We start from the raw sequence: 22,364 nt of genomic DNA on the forward strand, positions 1-22,364 counted from the left end.
GTCAAATGTCTACCGATAGGCTGCGATATTCCAATAAAATATTGCCGATTTGGCTCGTTGAATATCTTTTATTAGCCGATAAATTTCACCGATTTGTTACGAGCAGATTTTCGTATTTAGTTTATCGTATCGAAGGTTCGTGATTGACAATTATCTGCAAATTAGGTTATTCCGGTTTATTTTCTACTTATCTTACAACGATAATGGTGTTTATGGTATTTTATGGTTTGAAGCGCACAATATGAATTAACACTTTACCGACCGATAGCGATTAATCAGTTTTTTGTTGCCAATGTTTACCGACCGATAACCTATTAATCGACTTTGTCTTTCTCATTATTTGAGCAGTAATTTGTTATTTAATATTAAGATACATTGCTCAGTTGCGTCAGTTGCGTTGCTTTGTAAGCTCCCACAGTTTTAAACCAATTTAAAAAACTTATCATTCGCGATGAACGAAAAGAATGGTATTGGAGAGTCTAAACCGAAACAGAGGCGGCGCCAGGGAGAATCTGCGCCTGGGTTGCCGGTCGGATGTGCGTATGCTGTTGAACCACTAGCGGTCAGTAAAGTGTTAAGATGTAACCGATGCTCAATTTACGCGAGTCTGTTCCTTACGTGGTAAATTGCAGAAAATATATTTTTCTTTTATTTAAAAGTGGAAACGTCCAACGAACCTTAAAATTTCGACAAGATTCAATGAAGTGTCGTAACGACAATATCAGCAAATTTAGGGAAACTTGGTGAAAGAAAAGATTGAGAAGGAATCGTGTGAGGAAATAAAGATGGAGGACGAAAATGACGTCGAATTTGCAAATATTTCAAGCGACGAAGATGATACGTTCGTAGCAATTTTAAAAAGAAAAGATCGAGTGTTTTGAATTAGGACAGCGACACCAATATGGAATAAATTATTTTTATCTTTGAAACGTCATTCAAACAAACTTCATTTTCGCGATTTATATAAATCAGGTGTAAAATTACGTAAATTAAATTAGTTTGTTTTTCAAATGTCATTACTCTTTTCTATTAAAAATATATTTCTAAAACTTACACGTACTAGCTTCTGTTTTTATACTAATTTATCTTCTCTTTTTATACTGACAAACTTCATTTTCGCAGTTCACATAAATCAGGTGTGTAATTAAGCGATGGAAGCTAATGTAAAGTGTTGCAATTACGTTGCTAATTACGTCGTAATCGTCGATAATTGACGAGTGCTGGCAGAAAACGCTGTCCAGCGACGAGGAACAACTTTTTCAACAGCGAAAGAAAACTTGTGCATCGATCTAGGCCAAATTCATAAAAGAGGAAAGCGTATGTGTAGATGTGAAGCACGTTAGTGCCACCTTTCGTCTCAGTTGTAAAGAACACTCATTCGTTCCATTCGTTTTGGGCAGATGGCATAAAAAAAAGCCAAGAAACAATTGATTAATGTTTATTGGCTCTACAGAGTTGATTTCTACAGAGGTGACGTTACGATACACATCTTCTAACGTTATTAATAATCGATAATTTGATAATTACAATGTTCGTTATTTATTCTACTCGGCCGTTCGTGAAGTTGGCGCTCTTTTTATGCGCACGCAACACGTGCCATGAACACACAGTTTCCGCGACAAGATTGCTCGCGTGTACGTAAACAAAATTTTGCGTACACGCCTTACGCTTAGCTCGACAAAACTTTCGCTAGAAACTTTCGTGCTTTTCATGTGCCTGGCAAAAGTTAGCGTACTGAAATCCCAAACTAAATTTCCATGCAAATACTTCCATAGCGAACGAGTGAAATTCTAATATTGGGCTGGCAACTAAGTGATTGCGGATTTTGTCATTACCATCAATGTCAAAATCCGCAATCACTTAGTTGCCAGCCCAATATTTTATTTCAATTCTTGGCTTTTTAATTAGTTAAGAAAAAAAATATATATATATTTATTATCAACTATTTGCAAAATCTAACGCGAATATTTCTCTTGCAATTTGTTTAGGCTATGCTCGTTGACCTTGACGCGGCTGGTGATTCTACGGCCATTAGGCTCCGATTTAACGTCGATTAGCATCGCGGTGAAGATGCAGAGCTCAAAGAGGACGTTGCGCTCCAACGAGATGGCCATCCCAACCGGTGGCATGTTGGACACCGAGCTGGAGCTGCAATTCGCGCTTCAGTATCCGCATTTCCTCAAGAGGGACGGCAACAAGCTGCTAATACAACTGCAGAGGAGAAAACGCTATAAAAATCGCACGATGCTCGGGTACAAGACACTAGCCGAGGGAGTTATCAATATGGCTCAGGTAAAAAGCAATTTTCAATCTACAACTGCATTCGATAAGCACGTTCTATTTGATAAATACACGAGCATACGATAAATAGAAGATACAGAAGAATATTCGTCACAACGACGACCTTCCTATCAGCGAGAAGAAAATTACTTTGGTCGTTTGAAATTTCCTTTGTTTGATCGTCTCGTGTCGGCTGTGACGACCTATGTTTTGCTTTTTCTCTCACTGATTCCTTGTGACGAGCCGGGCAAGTTCTCGTGTGTCTTTGAAATCGAGACTGGTATCATTTACGTTCAAACGACGTCCCAGCTTATCTGTTAGATCTATTCCTCCGTCGACCAAACTGGCACAAAACAAATGCTGTTTCTCCTTGTTATTTATTTTTCTACGAGATCAGAGACATCTACGGCTGATTTAGCAAACGTTGAAGAAACACGTAAAAGAAGTTACAGGAGTACTGCAAATCGATTAACACTAGAACTATCAAAACCAGTGAAAATGATTGGTCTTTAAAAAATACGTAATAATAATAAAATATTTTTATATATATTGATTTGTTACTTTCTTACAGAAGGAATTCCATGTTATACAGTACATTTTTGGTATTATTAATCCATCTGCAACCATGATCCCTAAACAGGGTTGCCACATTTATAAAATTGTAGAACCAGCCATTTTAACTGATGTGGTATTTCTGTGTTAGCATCTAGCGATTGATCCAGAATTTTCCTAATAACTGATATCATCATATTGAATGATACGCGGTAAAAATTTGAGAAAGTGTGGCAAGTTGTAGAAAACGAGGGAACTGGTTAATTGGGGTTCGATAAACAGATTGCAGGACTCATGTACACTTTGACAAGTACCAATCATTTTCACTGGTATTGGTATAAGTAGCCTTGATACAAAATTATTTTCAGTTTGAATACATAAAAAACAAAATAAAATTCATTGTATTATTCTTTTAGTTATCGTTGCGTGGACATCATTGCAGGAAAAAATATAACATGAAGTAGGAATTTTTAAATAAAATTGTAACTGGTGTGGTAGTTCTAATGTTAATTTGCAAAATGTAGAAAATATATTTTTTTATATACACAATTAAACTATCTTCTTTCAAACAGTTTTATTCTTATTTACTGTTGCAATGATATATATATAATTAAATACTACTAAATTTAAATACTATTAAATTTAAAACGAAGAATTTGTGGAAAGTATTCCACTGTGCACAATCTGGCAAATGATTGTTCTAATAATCCACGTAATAGATTCAATTAGTCGATAAACCAATAAATGCAAGTCAATAAATAATGGAGCAATCCTCGAAAACCTAAATTATAATAATTATATATATAGTAAATAGCTGTCATATAAAAATTTATCAAGATCACTATATATATGTAGTGCTAGAGTACAATTGATATATTTATTACTGCGAAAGTTCAGCTTAATTTGAAATTTAGCTATACATCATCCCTGTTGCGCTGTTATTACAGCGGCGTTCGAATCTCCAGAGATTAGATTACAAATACATTAGGCTAAATCGGGACACCTTGTGCCATGATGCAGCTACGAATATGCGAATTAAGGTTGTGAGTGAAAGGAGAATTACAGCTAATTTAATATCCTTGTCTAATATATTATCAAGAATTTATTTTAAAAAGTGTCAGAGAATATCGAGTCTTCTAGTCGTCAAATCTCATCAATTTTATTATTTAAATTGTTATTAATGATTATCGTTCGATTTTAGTGTGTAAAATCTAATTTTAGTGTTAATTTTATTTAATATCTTAAACAAATTTAATGAAATAAATTTAATCAAATTTCATATATTAAATAAATAATTTGATTTAATACAAATGAAAAATCCAATTTTACTGCTAATTTTCTCGCAGTCAGTTAAATTCTCACGTAACAATTTCATTCATTCAATTTATTTCTCTACGTGATTATTCTGTTACCGAAATAGTATAAAGCAACAAAATAACAAAGTAACAAAAAACAAAGAACAAAATAACAAAAAACAAAAAGCAAAATAACAAAGTAGCAAAGTAACAAAGTCACAAAGTAACAAAGTCACGAAGTAGCAAAGTAACAAAGCAACAAAGTAACAAAAAACAAAACAACAAAATAACGAGATAACAAGACAACAAAATAACAAAATAACAAAATTAAAGAGCAGAAAAGCGAGAAGTAATGTAAAAATGTGTTGTTAAATCCTTCCGTTTAGATCAATTACGATTCACAAAACAGCTGCAACCAACGTTAGAAAATGGTTTATAGATAAATCAATAAGTAATCGGTTAATCCTCGAAAACCTAAATTATAATTATTATTTATATATAGAGTGAATAGCCACCGTATTAAAATTTATCAAAATCAAACACATTCTCGATATTCTCGTAAATACGTACCTGAACATCTCATTCCTCGTTAAAAGAAGAATTGTTTAAACGTATTGTTCCCTATGGGGTTTCCAACAAATTTATGGTCCATATGCAGTATCTGCGCCGTCAACATCCTCTTCGAGGTAACAGCCTCTCATGCTTAAACCCTGCAATAACATAACCATTCTCACACGCGATCGTTTCTCTACGTATTCTAGTTCTACTCGTCAGCTTCAAAATTAAAAAGAAAATCCATACTAACCACTCGGTGTCAACGTCTTCGGCATCCTGGCCGAACCTCTCTTCGGCGTATCATTCTGTAAATTCAGATTCGTCCACCTGAAACAAAAGCAGCCGGCTGTCATGTGACTAGGCCGGAAAGAAGCAACTCGTTTCTCATCGAACTGTTACACCTGCGTGCGTGCACAGGTTCTCCAGAAGCAGATGGACCTGGAGCTGGAGCTAGTGTCTGACAAAGCGGAGAAGTACGGCGGCCACTCGGTTGTGTTAGCCCGCGTGAGCGTGGTCGCGCTCAGCTCACAGCCGGTCGACCAGGACAAAAGACTGATGAACGATCCGAACGAGAGGCTCTGCCCCGAGTATAGCGACGAGGAGGAGGAGTTTAGCTCAGAGGGCGAAGCGGAAGGCAGCGACAGCGAGCCAACTCTTGAGATGGGACACAGACGAAAGAGCCGGGCGAAGATTCCGCCCAACGCCAGGGTACGTGAATTGAATTACATACGTAATTTGTTTCTTTGTTTGTGTATGATGAATGTTTCATTGATATGTATGTTGTCTGCCACGCGAATTTTATTGGGTTGAATGAAAAGTTCCGCTTTTACGGCCAAACTGGAGGATGTGTTCTCTCCTTTACGTGTGTTGTTTTCGATGAATTTCTTTCGATGTTGCACTAGTTTTTGTCCGACCAATGTGGTCTTGCGTTGTTTTGGTGAACCATTCGTGAACTTGTGCCAGGGCAACAGAAAACAAGTGCTTCCAAAGATGATTGTTTCATTTTCTGCAATTGACTGTTGACTAATCAACAATGCCAGATTACAATTAAATTACCTTGAAGTTAATACCTCAAACACTTGCGTTGTTTTGGTGAACCATGTGTGAACTTGTGCCAGGCCAATAAGAAACAAGTGCTTCCAAAAATTGTTTCACACTCTACGGGTAATTGTTGACTAGTGAACAGCACCAGGTACAATTGAATTGAATTAAGATAATAAATATTGTTCGAACTTCTGTGTTGTTTTGGTGAATCATGTGTGAACTTGTGCCAGGCCAATAAGAAACAAGTACTTTCAAAGATAATTGTTTCACACTCTACAGGTAATTGTTGACTAGTGAACAACACCAGGTACAATTGAATTGATTTAAGATAATAAATATTGTTCGAACTTCTGTGTTGTTTTGGTGAACCATGTGTGAACTTGTGCTAGGCCAACAAGAAACAAGTACTTCCACAGATGTTTGTTTCATTTTCTGCAATTGACTGTTGACTAGTCAACAATGCCAGATTACAATTAACTTGAGGTTAATACCTCAAACTCTTGCGTTGTTTTGGTGAACCATGTGTGAACTTGTGCCAGGCCAATAAGAAACAAGTGCTTCCAAAAATTGTTTCACACTCTACGGGTAATTGTTGACTAGTGAACAGCACCAGGTACAATTGAATTGAATTAAGATAATAAATATTGTTCGAACTTCTGTGTTGTTTTGGTGAATCATGTGTGAACTTGTGCCAGGCCAATAAGAAACAAGTACTTTCAAAGATAATTGTTTCACACTCTACAGTTAATTGTTGATTAGTGAACAATACCAGGTACAATTGAATTGAATTGAGATAATAAATATTGTTCAAACTCTTGCGTTGTTTTGGTGAACCATGTGTGAACTTGTGCCAGGCCAATAAGAAACAAGTGCTTCCAAAAATTGTTTCACACTCTACAGTTAATTGTTGACTAGTGAACAACACCAGGTACAATTGAATTGATTTAAGATAATAAATATTGTTCGAACTTCTGTGTTGTTTTGGTGAACCATGTGTGAACTTCTGCCAGGCCAATAAGAAACAAGTACTTCCAAAGACTGTTTCATTCTCTACAGTTGACTGTTGATTAATCAACAATCCCAGCTTACAATTGGATTAAGTTAAAGTTAATATACATTGTTTAAACACAGATTCATCTTGCTACGAAAACAGAAATGAACTTTCTGATCAACCCAATAAATATTTTCCCTCAAGAGCCACAGTAAATTGTAACATATCTACTACATTACAGTATTTCATTTTTCAATGAATAATTTTTAAAAATCTAATTAGTTTTGCTTTGCTATGCGTCGACCGACTATCCAGCGATTGTTTTACAATTTCAATTATAGTAACAAATGTGCATACAATTTTCTGATTTACTATGTGCCAAATATAATTCATCCATGGAGTTATAAATATCCTGAATGAGAACATATTTATTTCCAAGAATTAAAAAATGCATTAACCAAAAAAAAAAAAAACAGTAGTTATTAGCTAAGATATAGTCCTGTGAAAGAAATGAAAATATCTTAATATTATAACTAGACTACAAACTTTTACACAAATTCATATTATCAAGAACATAATTTAAAGAAAGTATAATAAATAAGACAATTGAACAGAAAATTGTTCTTTACCTACCAAATATTATAGAAATCACTACACCCTGTATATTTCATATATATTTTCATCTCATATGTACTCTGTGTAATTTTGCATAAATTGTCTATAAACCTATAAAAATCCACAGTTCATACGATATAACGTTCTAATATTATATGAATATTAAAACAATAATAATTCCTTTCTCCCAACTATACAAGACCATACGAGCCAAACAAATGTTAATTAAACAACATTAAAAAAATTGCTGCGATAATCGTCAATGCAAATAGCCAGATTTTCATCATCAATAGAATCATCAATGGAATCATCTTTATTCTTGCAGCAAAGAAACCTAAAGCAGAAGTTCATAGCACTGCTGAAAAGACGGTTCAGGGTATCAGAGGACCTCGATCAAGACCAAGAGGAGATCGGGCAAAAGCTGTCAGGTAAGTACACACACAACAACTGCTCCCATCCCAAAGCACAGAAGCCACGTGAAAATTTCTGCCAATGTTTCACCGATCGTCTTATTGATTATTTTATAGACTCGTTAACTGGATTTGTTAAAGGGGCAGAAATGGAAATCGAGGAACTGTTCGACGAACTGGAAAATTTTTCAGACAGTGGCCCCGAATTGGACACGATGTCCGTCAGTAGCACGCCCAAGCCGTCCCTGCGCCCTTTCTTCAGCTCTAGTCGATCTCTCCTCGCGCCTCCTCACTCCGGTAAGTGAATCGCTCTCGTTCGTCCAAACATTGTTGAGTATCGTAGATTTTGTGATCATGTGAATCTCGATTGGCAAATACGAGTTGCTCGATACGACGATCAGTGCGGCGTAAAGAACAGTGGAGCGAAAAGAGAAAAAATACAGCAGGTGTACACAACGCGAGACCTGTACAGGTCGGTCTAATTGTTGCCTCTGTCGAAATAGTTGCGCACACGGTAAGGAACACTGTGGTTATATGGTGACATTTGACGAGTGTTACCTATGTTTCCATTTTGCTTCTGCTAGAAGATAAAATGACAAGAACACCTTCTACATGTAGAGAAAACGACCTAGCGGAACAATTATCTTCGTTTATTTATTTATCTATTTCTAATTACTTGTTTGAGCAATGCAATCGCTGTTGATATCTAATTCCCTGTCTTGCAGTCTTTTCGTAGTTGTGTCGTAGGCGTAGGACAAGAGTTCGCAATTCTAACAAGCCTAGCGATCGCAGCAAACAGGTAGAATATTTATTTAGAAGCATTCGACATGCAATTTTGATATTCTACGAACATATATTACACAAAATGCCTGACACGGGTATAAAGAAGCCACGTGCCCAGGAAACTTGATATAGTATTGTAATATTCCTAGACAAATAATGAGAAATATAGGAAAGTAGATTTTCTAGTATGTAAATATGAAACCGGAATTTTTGTATAGAAAATACACGTTTATTGTATGAAAATGATTAAAAATATTTTATTCGAAGTATTGCCCATCGCTAGCTATACATTTTTCCCACCTGTCTGGCAATTGGTGGATGCCACGCCAAAAAAACTGTCGCTCTTTTGAGGCAAACCAGTCATCGAGCCATTTTCGTACATTTTCGTAAGAAGCGAAGTGCTGGTCAGAAAGTGCGTGTCCCATCGATGCAAATAAATAGTAATCGGACGAAGCCAAGTCTGGTGAGTAAGCCGCGTGCGAAGGTATTTCCCAACTGAACGCTTCGATCGTTTCCTTGACCGGTTTTGCTGTATGTGATGGTGCATTATCACGAAGCAAAATTACTTTGTGTTGCCTTTTTTGATATTCTGGTCGTTTTTCACGCAAAGCTTGATTCAAATCGATCATTTGTTGTCGGTAGCGCTCGGTATTAACGGTTTCGCCAGGTTTTAACAGCTCATAATAGATCATACCCTTCTGATCCCACTAAACACAGAGCATTGTCTTCCGTCCATAGCGATTTGGTCTTGTAGTCGATGTCGGTGGTTCGCCTGGAGCTACCCATGATCTTTTACGCTCAGGATTCTCAAAATATATCCACTTTTCATCGCCAGTCACAATTCGGTGGAGAAATGACTTTCTTTTGTATCTGGCGAGCAGCATTTCGCAAGTGGTTTTTCGGTTTTCCTGCTGTCTTTCATTCGGTTCATGTGGAACCCATTTTCCCACCTTCTGGATCTTTCCCATGGCTTTCAAACGTATGGAGACGGCTTCTCGCGTCACGTTTAATTGATCAGCGAGTTGTTGTTGCGTTTGAGCGTCATCCTCATCCAACGATGCTTGCAATTCTCCGTCTTGAAACTTTTTCGGTGGTCTTCCACGTTCTTCGTTCCTCGCGTCAAAATTGCCACTTGTGAATTTTTTAAACCACTCAAAGCACTGTGATTTACCAAGAGCATGCTCACGGTAAGCTTCGACAAGCATTCGATGCGATTCTGCAGCAGTTTTCTTCAAATGGTAACAGAAAATCAATGCTGTCCGCAAATCGTAGTTTCCAGGCACGAAATTCGACATGTTCAACGCTATTACAAACTATGCTGTTGTATGAAACTTGTATTGTTCCGAGTCGAAAATGTTTGTGAGATGTCAACAAAGACTTTTGGCATCAATGACGCAGTTTAGTGATAACTACATTATGGCTAGGGCCATCTATAGGCAAATTCCGGTTTCATACTTACAGATCTGATATACAGTACACTGTGAAGTATTAATAATTGACATTAAATTATTACCATATGCTAAATATTATTATTAAATTACATTCATGTTTTCATATTAATCCTCTCTTCTAGTATTCAATATTAATTAAAATCTTCCAACGCTAATTCGAATATCCCAAATGATATAATTTAATTGAAATACCTGTAATCATTTCATTTGTACTTAGAGCAATATCACTGCAGTCGCAGGTCCCAGAAACTGTCCAAATTATTTACCATCGTCCGTGATTGCTCCTTCGTTCGTTTGAATACCACAGATTCGAAATACGACTAGCAAAGTTGAAATGCAACATGAGTAACGAACCGACAGATATCGCACGTTGCGTACCGATCATTTAGACAGAAACGGTTGAGTAAAAATAGAAGCGTAAATGTTGTTTCGTTGCCAATACGGATTCAGATCTGTTTAACTAAGTGAAAGTCTGGTGCGTTGGCTTTGCATTGTTGCATGTTACGATTCGGTAGTAGTAACCAACGAGGAGACCGGAAACACTGCTGCGACAGCCATAGGTCAGCAGAGCGCAGGTCAGCCAGCTAAAGAGAAACAGCGTATCGGACACACCACTCCAGGTATGTAAAAGCACACCGGATCGTCGCGATTTCCAAGGACAAATTATCCCTGGATCGTTTTACTTTCTTTTATTTTTTTTCTTTTTTATTTTTCCTTTTGTTTTTAAGAATCTTTGCTTCGCCGCTGAACGAGCATGCCTGCGTGAATTTCATCAGCATGACACGTCTTTCTTTCATTTTTTCATTGACCTTCTCGCGACAATTTTGCTGCTCATTGGCCAAAGAGTAGATCGAACGAATTGATTTGATTGTAGATCTTCTGTCGTTATTTTTTTTTCTTTTGGTATCTTCGTGCTGTCGTGACTATGAAAATGTGCTTGGTAGCGGAAATTAATGCTATGGTTAACGATATATTTTGTACTTAACACGACAAGGAGCACGATAGTTGGTGATTTTCGGTAATTATGTAATCGGTAAAATTCATGTTTTAACGTGTAACGTGTTTCGCGAGGGTAATTTTGTTCTTATAGAAACGGGGGGGATTTTTCATATCGAGTGGGAGATTTATGTCGATTGATCGCAGCGTAATCGCATATTAATATTCTCTGTATCCTTGTATTAATATTATACACGTATATATACATATCTGACAGCACGTACACTTTTGTAGTTTAAAATGCAACTTATTTAACGATGTACTTCTTTCCTCTCTTCTTACGAACAATAAAATCAGTTGGTCAATTATTTCTCTAATTACTCGAAATTAACCTGTTTGAAATTTACTTTCATTTTCAAAATTAGAACATTCGTAATTATCTCTAAAAGAAAAAAAATTCTTTTTAAAATGGAATGCTATAATACACGAAAGTGTTATACTTCTGTTATATGAAATAATCTAAGGATCCCAAATATCGCTTGCCATGCAATGTTTTTCAATGAACCATACCAAGAAATATTTAAAACAATGAAATATTCCGAATCTAGAGGCTGAACTATACGTCATTCGAAAAAATGTTTCGAACAGAATTTGCTTCGTTTCGAGGGTGACATCTCGCGATGGTCGCAAATCTTACGTAGGTGAACGTGCCTTCGAGATTTCAAGCTGATCTTCGCTCTTCTAAAGGGAATCATGCACTTTCTTATACACCGTTCGATGCAGTTTTTAATTCTCTACAAAAAAGTATTATACAATTTTAGTCTCGCGAGACTCGTTGTATGAAAAACAAGGGAAGATAACATGGTGCTCTTACGTTCGCCTTCTCCGCCGCACCCAACGAAGTTAACATTGCAATATCTTTTAAACTGTCCATTTTCCGATACAAGTAGTTATATACTTTTTTGTAGAGAATTAGAACCTGCATCGAACAACTGTGAAAAAAATATATAGTTCCATTTAAAGGGTCAAAGGTCACCTCGAGATCTCGAAAACGCCTGTACCTAGGCAAATCTGCTGGTCATCGTGAGACGCCTCATTCGAAACAGAACAAATTTTATCTGACAGATTTTTTCCAATTTATAAATAATTTAATTGGTATTTAATGAAATTAATATTTTCGTGGGTCGATTCAAAGTTACTCGTCTAGTGTCAAGTTTTGAACGTAGAGAGGAAGAAGTAGACGAATAACTAAAATTAGACAATCGCTCTAGTATCTGGCCAACGTGTATTTAGTCAGTTTTGGCTTATTGTTTGGCAGATTAAAACATGTAGCTACATATGGCGGTGTACGCAATTTTGTAGATTGCAGAAGGAACTCGAGCGCGTGAATGACCTCTTGCTAATCGACAGAAGCTTGCTGTTTCGTGATCAAAGATACGAAACTCGGTAATTAGATGTCTATTAGTTCCACCGTATACCAGCAATGATCGTTCAATGTGCAATTTCTTCCTCGTAGTACCCATACGCTAAAATCACAGTCAGCCTCGATAATTTCATCACTTTTCACTGCGACACTGGACGTTTCGGTTACCTTAACACGACAAATGATCCAAAAAGAGAAACCTTTTCGAACCGACTCCTTCGTGTCCTGGCTCATTTCTTTTCTGTCCTTTAGAAAACACAGACGAACGAAGCATTCGGTGGAAAAACGAGCAACAGTCGTCAAACCGAGAAACAAAATAATTCGATGTTAAAAAGACAATTGCTCCGCTGTTGCATATTGATCGGCGCGGACCAAATTAATTATCAGGCGAACGTACGCTAATCGGAACGGGTTATCCCATTTGGTTGTTTGTTAATAAATTAACACTGCAAAATTACGTTCGTTTTTACGCCGAATGCTCTTCTTTCAACTTCATATAATCGATTAAAGTGATTTCACGCTGCATATAATATATCAGAATTATTCTATCGCTCTTAACCAGTCAGCTGTAAGACGAGTATACTCGTCCAACTGCAATATTCTGCAATAAATAACATAGAATGAAGTTGTAACGAAGCGACAGTTTGATTTTGCAATTTTAGTCACCGACACGCCCCGTCATGACACGAAGTATCGCCATTTCCTCATGACGAGTATACTCGTCAGAAACAACTAACTGGTTAAGAACCTTCGTATTCCCATTATCCTTGCGTCGTACGCGATCAGCACAAGGAAGCCCTCGATCATGGTAGACGTTAAAACACACCTATAAGACCGATAATGATATATCTGTAAGGAAATGAGATGGAAATAAACGTTTATCTACCATCTGATCTCTTTTGTAGTCATTTTTGTTTGCTTCCGCGACATAATGAAAATCCAGTTCGATTTCTCTCAACGATAAAAAAAAGAACAAAAAGGAAAGAGAGCGGGCAGATCTCTCTTCCCTCGAATCGAACGTCCAGATCGTTGCTGCAGAAGAGATTGTGTTAATCGTGTGTCTGTGTGCCTTTTATACGCCTGTCTGTACGTAGCGAATTTAAACAAAAGCGAAAAGCAAATTGCAACACCAAAAACCCTGCCCGCTGGCCTCTCTCTTTCTGCCTCTCTCTATCTACTTGTACGTACGTATCTCTTTTTATACTATGAACTACATTTTTACATCTATCGCTGTCTCTCTTCTTTTACTAACTCTACTTGTTTCTTACTCTCTGTCTCTCTTTCTCTCTGTCTCTCTCTTTCTATCTATCTATCTCTGGTCGCTGTACCGATTAACACGCCACACGTTCGATTGCGAGTGTTCTTGAAGCTTCACTGATCTTCTTAACGAATAGAAGCGAAAGAAAAAAACCGTCCGAGTGTCTCGAATCACGAACGCCTGTTGCCCGTTGCATTTTGCGCGCAGATTCGTGTGGTGTATCCTTTTCCATTGATACGTTTTAGTAAGTTCTCTTATATATATATTATACATACTATCTATGTACGTACATATTGGCTTGGTAACTGAGTGGTTACAGATTTTGTCAATACTGCTGATTTTCTAAAGGAAACCGTGCATTTTATTATACACCATTCGATGCAGTTTTTAATTCTCTACAAAAAAGTATTATACAGTTTTGGTCTCATAAGACTCGTTGTATGAAAGACAAGGGCAGATAAAATGGTGCTCTTACGTTCGCCTTCTCCGCCGCACCCAACGAAGTTAACATCGCAATATCTTTCGAACTGTCCATTTTCGGATACAAGTAGTTATATACTTTTTTGTAGAGAATTAGAAGCTGCATCGAACAAATGTGAAAAAAATATATAGTTCCATTTAAAGGGACAAAGGTCACCTTGAGATCTCGAAAACGCCTGTACTTGTCATTAGGTGGTATTGACGAAATCCGCAATCACTTAGCTACCAACCCAATATATCGGTTTAACAGAAGAGCGACGCATCTGGAGAATCATCGATTTATGGATATTCGGGAAACTTTCGTTCCTCAGGGAACCTCGCCTGCTATTTTGCAGGAATATTTAATAAATGCTGTTAAAATGTCAAAATAGCACGGTTATAGTAACGCAGTTATCGATTGCTTTAATCATTTTTTAATTGCAATACACGTAAACGGTATGTCATACGGAGACCTGTGAAATCTACTAATTTTGAGCTTTTGAGGGTGTGATAATCATTTCAATTGCTCGTGTGAATCAAATTTGGAGAAGTGTAGCCCGGCTGAATGGGCGTTTGTCAAACCACCGATAGGAAATGAATATTTACGTTCAGAGATCCCTTTGCTAATCTGTCGGAGTATGAAATTCAATTAGGCCATGAATATGAACTCCGTGCGTAGCAATTAACCAGTTAATCGCGTTTCATGAATATACTTGTGAAAAACAGAACTTCAAATTATCAACTTTGTAGACGTCCTCTGCTTTTACAGTTTGAACATATTGCAGTTGCCACTTTGTCGCTGAAAATTCTGCAATGGTAACGAGAAGAAATTGCTTTATCGCTGAATGGTTGAGCAATTGATAATTTCGAATTTGGATCAGGTTCTCTGGAAATTCAGGATTCCCAGGAATAGTAGCCTAAATGTCTCTTGATCTTCATTTAGTGGTGTCGCACTTCTGGCAAACTGGCAACACGCGTACAATGAGCCATCGCGTCGATTAATTAAACGCGTAGTGTACGTTAATACGATTCGTTTGAACGCGTTAATAGAGCCGTCTGTGTGTGTGTGTGTGTACTTCTCTGCAGGTTAATCGATCACGCATCAATCAATTGCCACGTACGTTATTGATCGTAAAGTTGGGGCCATAATCGACGAGTGAGAAGAGCAACTTGATTCGCCTAAGTCTAATCTAATTTGTTAATAAATTGCAGAATGGAGGGAAATGTGGTGCAGTTTTCTTAAAGAAAAATTCACCTCTCTATTCGCAAATTCTTTTCTACTATCAAATTAGTAATTTCAAATGAACGTTAAGCCGAACCTTCGAAATATCCCTCAGATATTCCCCTACGTCTTCTCCCTCTTCTCGGACAAGATGAAGAAATGAACGAAATAGGAATTTACAAATTGTGTCTTGAATTTACGGTCGGTAACGCGCGGGCAATTTCCTGCGATACGATTAGGCAAATGTACCGCGACGAGGAGTAATGAAATTTCGTTGCAGAACGTGGCGTGGATAGGCAAAGTGACGATAGTTCCCGAAGAGCGGACAGCGATTCGCACCCGGAGAATTGGACGGATCATGAGGCGAACGATCCGCCGAATTACGTGACGGGCTCGCCGCCCAAGTCGGAGCAGCACAACAAGGCCGAGAACACCGACAAACGGAGCAGGCTTTTTACTCGCGACAGAGGCGTGCCGGCCACCAATAAGTCCAAAAAGCATAGCCTCAGTGTGGACCTGAAGCCTCCTGCCGACTTGAATAGCTCGGAGGTAGATGGAAAATTCGATCGCATACAGCATATCGTATTGTATATAGTGTACAGTGTATCGCTGCTAGAATTACACTATACACTATGTACACTATATACACTGTACACAAAGTACACTATGCACTATATACACTAAGTACTGTGTACACTATACACTATGCATATTATGCACTATATACACCACGTACACTAAGAACATTATGCACTATATACAGCATATCCACTATGCACTGTATACACCATATAGACCATGCACTATATACAGCATAGAGACCATGCACTATATACACCACGTACGCTATACACTATGCATATTATACACTATACACACCACGTACACTATACACTATGCATATTATACACTATATACACCATGTCCACTATGCACTATATACACCATATAGACCATGCACTATATACACCATATAGACCATGCACTATATACACCATAAAGACCATGCACTATATACACCACGTACACTATACACTATGCACTATATACACTAAGTACTGTGTACACTGTACACTATATACACCACGTACATTATGAATATTATGCACTATATACACCATGTCCACTATGCACTATATACACCATATAGACCATGCACTATATACACCACGTACACTATACACTATGCACTATATACACCGTATACTATGTACACTGTACACTATGCACTATATACACAATGTACACTATGCACTATATATTATGTACACTGTACACCATGTACACTATACACTAAGCATTATATACACTATATGGTATATACACCGTATACTATGCACACTATGCACTACATACACCATGTACACTATGCATTGTGTACGGTAGTGTATCACTGCTAGTATATACACTATACTACTAGTATATAGTGATACATTTATCTTGATATCGTGTATAGTGTACGGAGTATCAAATACGATAGCGACGTCACCGTATCGTCGCTCGTCTCACAGCTATTTGACGAAAAAGATTCTCCCACTGCATAGAAATACAAATCGATACGACATAAAACAGATGAGAACCTCGATTCTCCTCGGTTCCCTTATTTACGTACGTATCTTCGTAATCAGCGACGCGTATAAATTCTCGATATATTCAATTTATCGTCCATCATAGAATTTAATTGCGCTCGAACGTGAGAGCAGTCGCGATCGTAATCTTGAAACATTTCGCTCGTACGTCAAGCTGGCAACGCGTATTTAAAACGGGCCACGTATTGTTTCAGCCGAGGAAAGCGTTGGTCGAGCAATTAAGCCGGGTCTTACCGGATGACAGTTTGCCGGACGCTGTGTCGTTGGTGTCGCTGGCTGATCCTGGCGCGGCTGTGCTGGCCACGAGACTTCAAGAGAGGAACCACAGGGTCCTGACGACCGCCTCTCCGGCGGATATTCGTGCCACGTTCACGTGTTTGGTCACGCGAATACAGAAATTGTAACTAATAATTTACTTAACGACATAACGATCTTCCCTTTACTTAACCAGTTAGCTATTTTTCACAAATATACACATCACGAAGAAATTGCGATATCCCGCGTCATGACGAGTATACTCGTCATGAAGAAATGGCAATATTTTGTATTATAACGAATATAAAACTGCAGTAACCAAGTCACAAAATAAAACAGTCATTTAATTGCAACTTAATTCTATGTTATAACAGCCACGCGTACTCTGCGTTTGACGAGTATACTCGTCGTCGCTTACTTCTTGCGGCACATTTTATGTGCACACTTTTCAGAGTTATCAAAGAGTCCGCAACAGCCACGAGTGTACTCGTCACAACGCAAGATATTGTCATTTCTTCGTGACGAGTATACTCGTCAGGAACAGCTAACTGATTAATCAACGGTTTATCCTCGCTAGTATTTCGCTACCCATCTATTGGAAGATACAATTCTAATACAATATAAATATAAATATCATAGAACAACGAAAAAATTAACGACAATGATATTATTTATTAATAACGAAACCATCTTGTCATTTCTAGTTGTAACAGCTCCGCTAAGCCGCCGGCACCGATCAAAGTAGTCATTGCCGGTGGTGACGGTTTCGTGAACGCAGTGCTCCGCCACTACGTGGATCAGCTGAGTTTTCGACCGCAGAATTATCTCAAGTTCTTCGTAGTGCCTCTGGGCTCCAATACGTTGTCCAAATATCTCGGCTCCATAGACGCCAAGTACTCGATGTTGTTCGGTGACGAGTGGAAAGAATTGTTGGAAAGGGAGGGCGGTGGCGCGAGCGAGGGTGCGGCCAGAGTTTCCGAGTATTTGGCTTCGGCTGGTACAACCTTGCTACTGCCAATTGCGGAAGCCATGGTTACCTACAGGTACGATATTCAGGCGGTTCAATTGATTTTTACGTATATACATTATGGATTTTCTTTACGCGATACTAGGCTACCCGACAGTGGCTTTACCCACACAGTATTTTCAATTTATGAGACGTTTTTAGGGGTTGAATCTCGAAAAAAGCTCAAACACATGTTCGTTCATTTTTAATGAAGAGTTTCTATCCCGAACTTCGAGTGTCTAACTTCTGAGGATGTAGAGTTTGTCCTTTGAGAAAACAATTTAGTCCTTTTTCACCCCCCCCCCCATTAGGATTAAATTTGCACAAAATAAGTGCGGATAAGTATAGCATCGCTAGGAAATTTGTTAATCTCCGTTTCTTCCAAGAAATCTTCTTCGAAGAATCAAAAGATCTCCTTTCAGAAACAAATTCCTGACTCTACTTCATCTTCATAAAAGCGCCTAAATTCCACTCGAATTCGAAAGTTGCTTTTATCTTTCACGATAGAAGGTTTTTCAAACCCACTGCTACTGATACGAATCGCCATAAAATCTTGTTATAAAAATCATTATGAAAACAAATTACAGAAGATATTAAAGTATAAAAGTACAAATCGCTGTTCGTACGCTGAAGCAGAGATCATAACAAGAACCAAACATCGTAATTTGATTTCGCAGAGAAACAGACGACAGCAGCCAAATCTTCATCCCATTCATAAACGACGTCCGCGTGGGCTGTCCGGATAGCAGTTCCTCTGCGTCGGTTGACCTCGAAGAGAGCAACGTGACCATGTCTGGTTCACCACCTTCTCTGCCACCCCTTGTATTACCTGTTACATTTCCTGGTAGGTTAACGCCACCAAGCAGCCCGAACGTCGGTCAACCAACGAGGGAAGGCTGGGAACCGGTCGAGTTACAACTCGATTATTGGAGCAAGCAAACACAGGGTGAAAAAGGCAAGAACACATTGAGACAGGCGTTTAGGGCGTTACACGTTCAGAGACTTCCGCCTCTGGGTGAAACTCCTGGCCATTATTTGTCCATGAACTACACCACAAAGGAGAAGAAGCAAAAAAGTACGTGTCAATTTGCATCGTTTGTAACTTTTCTACTAACCAACTTTCATTCGGATCACGAATTTTGGCAACTTTGCAGTTGCTAAAGGTATGCGAGTACCACTGGCAGGATTAACCAGTTGGCTATTCCTGACGAGTATACTCGTCACAAGGAAACGGCGATATTCCGCGTTATGACGAATATACTCGTCGTGCGTAACAAGTACAATTTGTTGTTTAAATTTCAGTTTAGTAATTGCAGTGAATTACAGTAATGAAATTAATCCATAAAATAGTCATTTCGTTAATTAACTTAATTCTAGATTATAACAGCCTCGCGTACTCTGCGTTTGACGAGTATACTCGTCATGCGTAATAAGTAGGTACAATTTGTTGTTTAAATTTCAATTTAATAATTGCAATGGATTGCAGTAATGAAATTAAACTGTAAAACAATCATTTTGTTAATTATCTTAATTCTATATCATAATAATCACGTGTACTCTGCGTTTGACGAGTATACTCGTCACACGTAACAAGTACAATGTGTTTTTTAAATTTCAATTTAGTAATTGCAATAAATTGCAGTAATGAAATTAATCCGTAAAACAGCAACTTCGCTAATTAACTTAATTCTAATTTATAACAGCCTCGCGTACTCTGCGTTTGACGAGTATACTCGTCACACGTAACAAGTACAATTTAATGTTTAAATTTCAATGTAGTAATTGCAATGAATTACAGTAATGAAATTAATCCATAAAATAGTCATTTCGTTAATTAACTTAATTCTAATTTATAACAGCCTCGCGTACTCTGCGTTTGACGAGTATACTCGTCACACGTAACAAGTACAATTTAATGTTTAAATTTCAATGTAGTAATTGCAATGAATTACAGTAATGAAATTAATCCATAAAATAGTCATTTCGTTAATTAACTTAATTCTATATCATAATAACCACGTGTACTCTGCGTTTGACGAGTATACTCGTCACACGTAACAAGTACAATTTGTTGTTTAAATTTCAATTTAGTAATTGCAGTAATGAAATTAAACCGTAAAAAAACAGTCATTTCGTTAATTATCTTAATTCTAATTTATAATAACCTCGCGTACTCTGCGCTTGACGAGTATACTCGTCATCGCTCACTTTTTGCCACACATTTCAGGTGCACACTTTTCAAAGAAATCACAACCTATTAACTAACTGATGAATGATAACTTTTAGTAAAATATAATGTGTGTGTGTGTCAAATTGTTTTTGAAAAAGGCTAAATTGAACGCTGTAGGATGTTAGAAGATTATTGTTTTTAATAACTGAAACTGCAGATGAAAAGAAGACAATTTCTCAACAAGACGATGCTGAATAGATTTATGATGATGGCCAGCATCGAGTCTTAATGTGAACGCGTCCTAGAACCCTAAAAGAAGCACAAAAGCCACGTAGGAAGACATTCAAAACAAAACTATAAATAAGTTAATGACTAGTATACTTAAGGGATTAATAACAGTAATCAAAAACAGAGGAAAATCCAGGAAATATGGAACGAAAACGTAACAAAATTAACACTGAATTTGTATCTTCAGTCAAAACCAAAAGTACAATTTTAAGAAAAAATCTAATGTCTTCGTGACGTCGAAAGAAGAAAATTTATCGTTTCTCTAGTCTTCAATTCTGTTTTACATTGTAATACGAAATTGTACAAACAATTCGGTCAATTTTGTTTTTTTTTTTTTTTTAATATTACGAACAATCTAAAAATACAGTTGAGCTTGTAATTATTCACGTATACTATACGTACGTGGATCATATGTGTGAGTATATGTTCGGAACTGGTAGCATAAAATGAGATTAAATTAAATTAAAAGGAGAAAATCCCACGAGAGCAATTAGGAGTTAAATATAATTCACATTTAACTACGTTGTATTTTTCTGAAATGGTATTAGCTTTCAGAAATAAATTTTATACTTCTGTTTGTTCTATTGCAGTAATGAGACTGGGTAAGAAGAAAGAGAAAGAGAAGGAAAACGAGCCAAAGAGTCAAACGGTAGAAGGCGTGACACGACTTATATGCTCTGCGAAGACTCACAACATTCCATTAAGAGGTAATAACACATTCCACTTTTCTGATAACATTACATCTATAGAAAACGTACAAAAATCACAGTATTTTTTAGGATAAGAAAAATTGAAATTTTCTTTAGAAATTTTCTTCTCAAGCAACATAAAAATTACCGCCATATGATACTGCTATTGGACTCATATTTTAATTAAAATTATAGTGTTAGTTAGATCAGAATTATAGAAAATGAAAATGTACGTTTAACCCTCGGTTGTCACACTGGGGTTTGCCCAAACCCAAGTTGTTGAACTTTCCAATTTCCAATTGGAACTTTCAAGAAGCTGCTGTTATAAAAACAACAGAGATATTCAGTGGAAAAAATTGGGAACGTAGTTTCAACATGTTGCAATATGTTCTGATAACAAAAAAAGGTTAACAAACCAAGTGAGATTATTTAAGAAAACAAAGAATCTTTGTAACTGTAAGTTTCAATAGAGAAACATTTTTAAGTGAAAAATGCTGTAACTCTTCTTAAGTTTTCACATCTATCATTTCAAGTCTTTGTATTCATACGACCATGTTTATTCATTTCTTTGACTCAAGGAATTCACTGCACCATGTGAAATACATCAGGTTGTCTGAAAAGTTTCTTAGATAGATGCACATTATTTCTTTTATATTATTTTTATTGAATTATGTATGGTCCATTTAGCGCCAATAGAACAACAAAAATATCTTCAATAAAATAACATAAACCAAACAATTTGCATCTATCATTTCAAGTCTTTGTATTCATACGACCATGTTTATTAATTTCTTTGACTCAAGGAATTCACTGCACCATGTGAAATACATCAGGTTGTCTGAAAAGTTTCTTAGATAGATGCACATTATTTCTTTTATGTTATTTTTATTGAATTATCTATTTTATTTTATTAAAATATCTTCAATAAAATAACATAAACCAAACAATTTGCATCTATCATTTCAAGTCTTTGTATTCATACGACCATGTTTATTAATTTCTTTGACTCAAGGAATTCACTGCACCATGTGAAATACATCAGATTGTCTGAAAAGTTTCTTAGATAGATGCACATTATTTCTTTTATGTTATT

At 37.0% G+C, this 22,364-nt stretch overlaps 1 protein-coding gene and 1 long non-coding RNA gene across 9 annotated transcripts in view; one reads left to right on the plus strand and one right to left on the minus strand.

The window, feature by feature from the left end:
• Krt95d (phosphofurin acidic cluster sorting protein KrT95D) overlaps positions 1-22,364 on the plus strand; it is a 184,606-nt gene that overhangs the window by 152,873 nt on the left and 9,369 nt on the right. For 4 of the 8 annotated variants that reach the window (XM_072020924.1, XM_072020928.1, XM_072020932.1 and 1 more), the window contains 10 exons: positions 1,989-2,292; positions 5,100-5,390; positions 7,658-7,760; positions 7,860-8,039; positions 10,492-10,596; positions 15,555-15,823; positions 17,058-17,263; positions 17,823-18,161; positions 18,802-19,199; positions 21,173-21,289. In XM_072020924.1, coding sequence (XP_071877025.1) covers positions 1,989-2,292; positions 5,100-5,390; positions 7,658-7,760; positions 7,860-8,039; positions 10,492-10,596; positions 15,555-15,823; positions 17,058-17,263; positions 17,823-18,161; positions 18,802-19,199; positions 21,173-21,289 — 2,312 coding nt within the window. The remainder of the gene's footprint in view (positions 1-1,988; positions 2,293-5,099; positions 5,391-7,657; positions 7,761-7,859; positions 8,040-10,491; positions 10,597-15,554; positions 15,824-17,057; positions 17,264-17,822; positions 18,162-18,801; positions 19,200-21,172; positions 21,290-22,364) is intronic. The other 4 variants (XM_072020927.1, XM_072020929.1, XM_072020926.1 and 1 more) reach the window with 3 other exon arrangements.
• LOC139996561 (uncharacterized) lies at positions 8,754-9,971 on the minus strand. Its single transcript, XR_011802281.1, has 2 exons — positions 9,628-9,971; positions 8,754-9,232 (listed from the first exon to the last, which is right to left on the minus strand). It is a non-coding gene; the product is annotated as an uncharacterized lncRNA (long non-coding RNA).

Source organism: Bombus fervidus, chromosome 18, assembly GCF_041682495.2.
Source record: "Bombus fervidus isolate BK054 chromosome 18, iyBomFerv1, whole genome shotgun sequence".
Taxonomy (NCBI): domain Eukaryota; kingdom Metazoa; phylum Arthropoda; class Insecta; order Hymenoptera; family Apidae; genus Bombus; species Bombus fervidus.